Raw genomic sequence first — 3,036 nt, 5'->3', positions numbered from 1 at the left:
TAGCTTTAGTAGTGAAGAGGTCATTATCATTTGAGACCAAAGGCGGGATACTTGTAGTTTTTAGCAAAATTCAATAGTTCTTTTCTAATTAAAGGTGCGAGAAAAAAATCAATTACCTGTAACTGAGCAAGATCAAGTTATCTCAGTCTCGGGCTGTAACTGAGCGAGATCGGGTTATCTCAGTCGAGGGTTAAGATTCTGTAACAAAATCCCAAACGAGGCGTAAGCCGAGGTTGGGATGTTACAGAATCTTAACCCTCGACTGAGATAACCCGATCTCGCTCAGTTACAGGTACCAGATTTTATAATTATCATCACAAGGAATGTGCTTGTCTGGAATGGATAGAATTATAATTATGTGCATCAACCAAATTGTAACTGTTCTGGTCTAGGATTGCAAAATATCACCACACAAGAAAATGTGCTGGTCTAAAATGGATAGCAATACCGTATCCCATGCAAATTAAAACTGTATCAGTCTTTGATTGCATTATACTATCCTGCATACATACAGTATATCCTATACAGAAAGATAATGTCATAATCAATGTATGCAGAAATCAACAAAAAGTGAAAACAAATTGCAACTGCTACAATGTAAGTCATTAGTGAGCAATTTGATGGCTACTAATCAGGAGGTTGATTCACCGTTTAAGGAGCACGATATGTGAGCAGTTTAAGAGTACCATTTCCCAGTATGAGTAGTAGTCACTACATCAGAAATTTCTTGCTGAGAACCATCTTAAGACAATGAAAGTTACACATTGCAGCTTTAAAAAGAGCATGTGACTCTGCTACTTCACTAGTGTGAGGGTCAAACAGATACATTGTGAACTTTCCGCTCAAATTTCCAACGATCAGGATACGGCCTTCAAACTCCACTGCACCAAAGTGGTCAAACTTGGTACTACTACACACCAGTGTAGCACAGTTGTTTTGAAACTCCACTATCTGGCCCTCCCTTAGGATGAGAAAGACTCTGTCCTCAAAATTCACAGCTCGTCCAACACTCCCAGCACAGGAGCTGGGTAAGTCCCCTACAACTGCACATAAACCAGTACAAGTGTTGTAACATTGGATCACAGTGGCTGGTTGACGGTTGCTATGTTTCCCACCAAACGTATAGATCATTTTCCCCATCACAGCTAGAGTCATGGATGAGACAGGCACCTGTAGTTCCCCTACCTTTTCACAGGAGTTTTTATTGATGTCAAATTTTTCAATACAAGACATGGTTGCATTTGTCTGTGACATCCCACCGATTAGATAAATGAAATCTTCAGAAGCCACCATTGAGTGACTCCAACGACCATCATTCATTCTGCTTTCCACCCATTTGTTTTCCTTAGATACAAAATGGAGAATGATTTTTCGTTCCACGTAACCACCAGATATGAATATATCCTTGCCATCCGTACATACAGCAAAGCAGGGACCTGTCTCCTTAGGAAGGTCCCTCAGAGTGAATGTCTTACGGTGACGATAGCTGTAGCACTGGATCTCTGTTTTCTGTGGATCAGGATTTCGACTTCGGGTGCCCACCATGCATATAACTTCCTCCTCCCTGTAGTTACTGGCAAGTCTATTGTCGTCTTCCTCATTGGACTTATCTAAAACTTCCTGTACCATCTTCACACAATCGCACTCTTTAATAACATCCATGACTAAAAGTTTCTTCAGATAGTCAATATCCATCAGACTAAGCCTGAGATGGACAAATATTTCCTTCAGGTCACTGCACCTTGAGGCTATGTCAACCTTCACCCATTTAATAGCAGCATCACATACCAGTTCTTCAGATGAGGTGTACAGTTCCTTGTCATTGATGATCAGAATTAGCTCCTTGGCAGTCATAATGTCAAATTCGTCCTCTCCACAGATCTCGGGGAAGTACTTCATGATGAAGGTCCAGCTTGTCTTGACGAGATGCTGGAGGCCATAGGCAGTAGCCATCCTCCACACCCCTACACAATTATCAATGTTAAGGTTTTGACGCAGGAAGTTCTCACAGATAGTCTGTAGACTGGTTACCTGTAGCATAACAGAGGCCATCAGGAGTTGACTGACATTAGCATTGTTGATATGATCCTCCCCAGTGTACAGAAAGGACAGGATCATCTCAAATGTTTGCTTGTCTACACCCTGCAGACACACACGTTTCTCATTACTCTCGCGGAAACCTGAAAACAGACAAATGTTCAATGGTTATAGACAACAAACAACTATTTATAGAAATGTGACTCTGAGAAACCTGTTAATAGACAACCATTCTTTATAGAAATGTCATCCCTTGAAACCTGTCAACAGCCAATTACACACAGAATATTTTCTTCCTAAAACCTGTCAAATGACAATGATCGTTACAATGTAAACAGTAATGTTTGACAAAGAAATGTCACAACCTAAAATAAACATAAACAATGAACAAGAGGCCCACGGGCCTTAATAGCTTACATGTCCATACCTGGGTATTTAAAAAAAATCAAATTATGTCAAACAATGATGTGATCTGTCAATCAGAAGAGCCGATGAATATAAGCGGAGAACAAAAATATTTTAACAAAAGTCTTCATACAAATTTATATACATACTCTTAATGGACCAGGCCCTTCTGCCCACAGTGTAGATATCTTTATACATTATATCATTTTTCCTCGGTCAAGGGATCCTTTCAACCAATTTAATTTATCTGGATTCCTTTCCAAATGTCTTATTTGTTTAACAATCAATTTTATTTGTATATATATGTCAATATAACGATAACAAGAGGCCCATGGGCCTTAACGGTCACCTGATATATTTATACAGAGAGTTGATTTTGTTTTTAACATGAACAGAAATATTATTCAAAGTGACAAAAAACAATAAAACCACCTTACTCAATATCTAGCATACAGATTTCAGACTAAAAAGGATTTGAAACTAGCACCTCCAGCCCTTGGGGGTAGGGCTGGCTCAAAATTTTCAAAGTATCAAACTGTCAATTCAAGGTTATAATTCCAATCAAGTTATTAACATGTAATATTCAAAGTATCA

The 3,036-nt window shown here is 39.0% G+C and overlaps 1 protein-coding gene across 2 annotated transcripts in view; it reads right to left on the bottom strand.

The window, feature by feature from the left end:
• Window positions 1–3,036, bottom strand: part of LOC110464673 (kelch-like protein 6) — a 5,416-nt gene continuing 2,380 nt past the window's right edge. The window contains exons 2-3 of one of the 2 annotated variants that reach the window (XR_002464522.1): window positions 297–2,180; window positions 1–159 (exon numbers count right to left, since the gene is read on the bottom strand). Coding sequence is in view for 1 of the 2 variants with exons in the window: in XM_021520010.1 (XP_021375685.1) it covers window positions 712–2,180 (1,469 nt within the window). In the remaining variant the exon portion in view is untranslated. Of the gene's footprint in view, window positions 160–246; window positions 2,181–3,036 lie in introns of those variants that run through there. The other variant, XM_021520010.1, reaches the window with a different exon arrangement.

The sequence above is a fragment of the Mizuhopecten yessoensis genome, unplaced genomic scaffold (genome assembly GCF_002113885.1).
Source record: "Mizuhopecten yessoensis strain PY_sf001 unplaced genomic scaffold, ASM211388v2 scaffold11019, whole genome shotgun sequence".
NCBI lineage: Eukaryota > Metazoa > Mollusca > Bivalvia > Pectinida > Pectinidae > Mizuhopecten > Mizuhopecten yessoensis.
The sequence above is the reverse complement of the archived record's forward strand: the minus strand, read 5'-3'. Positions and strand labels throughout refer to the sequence as shown.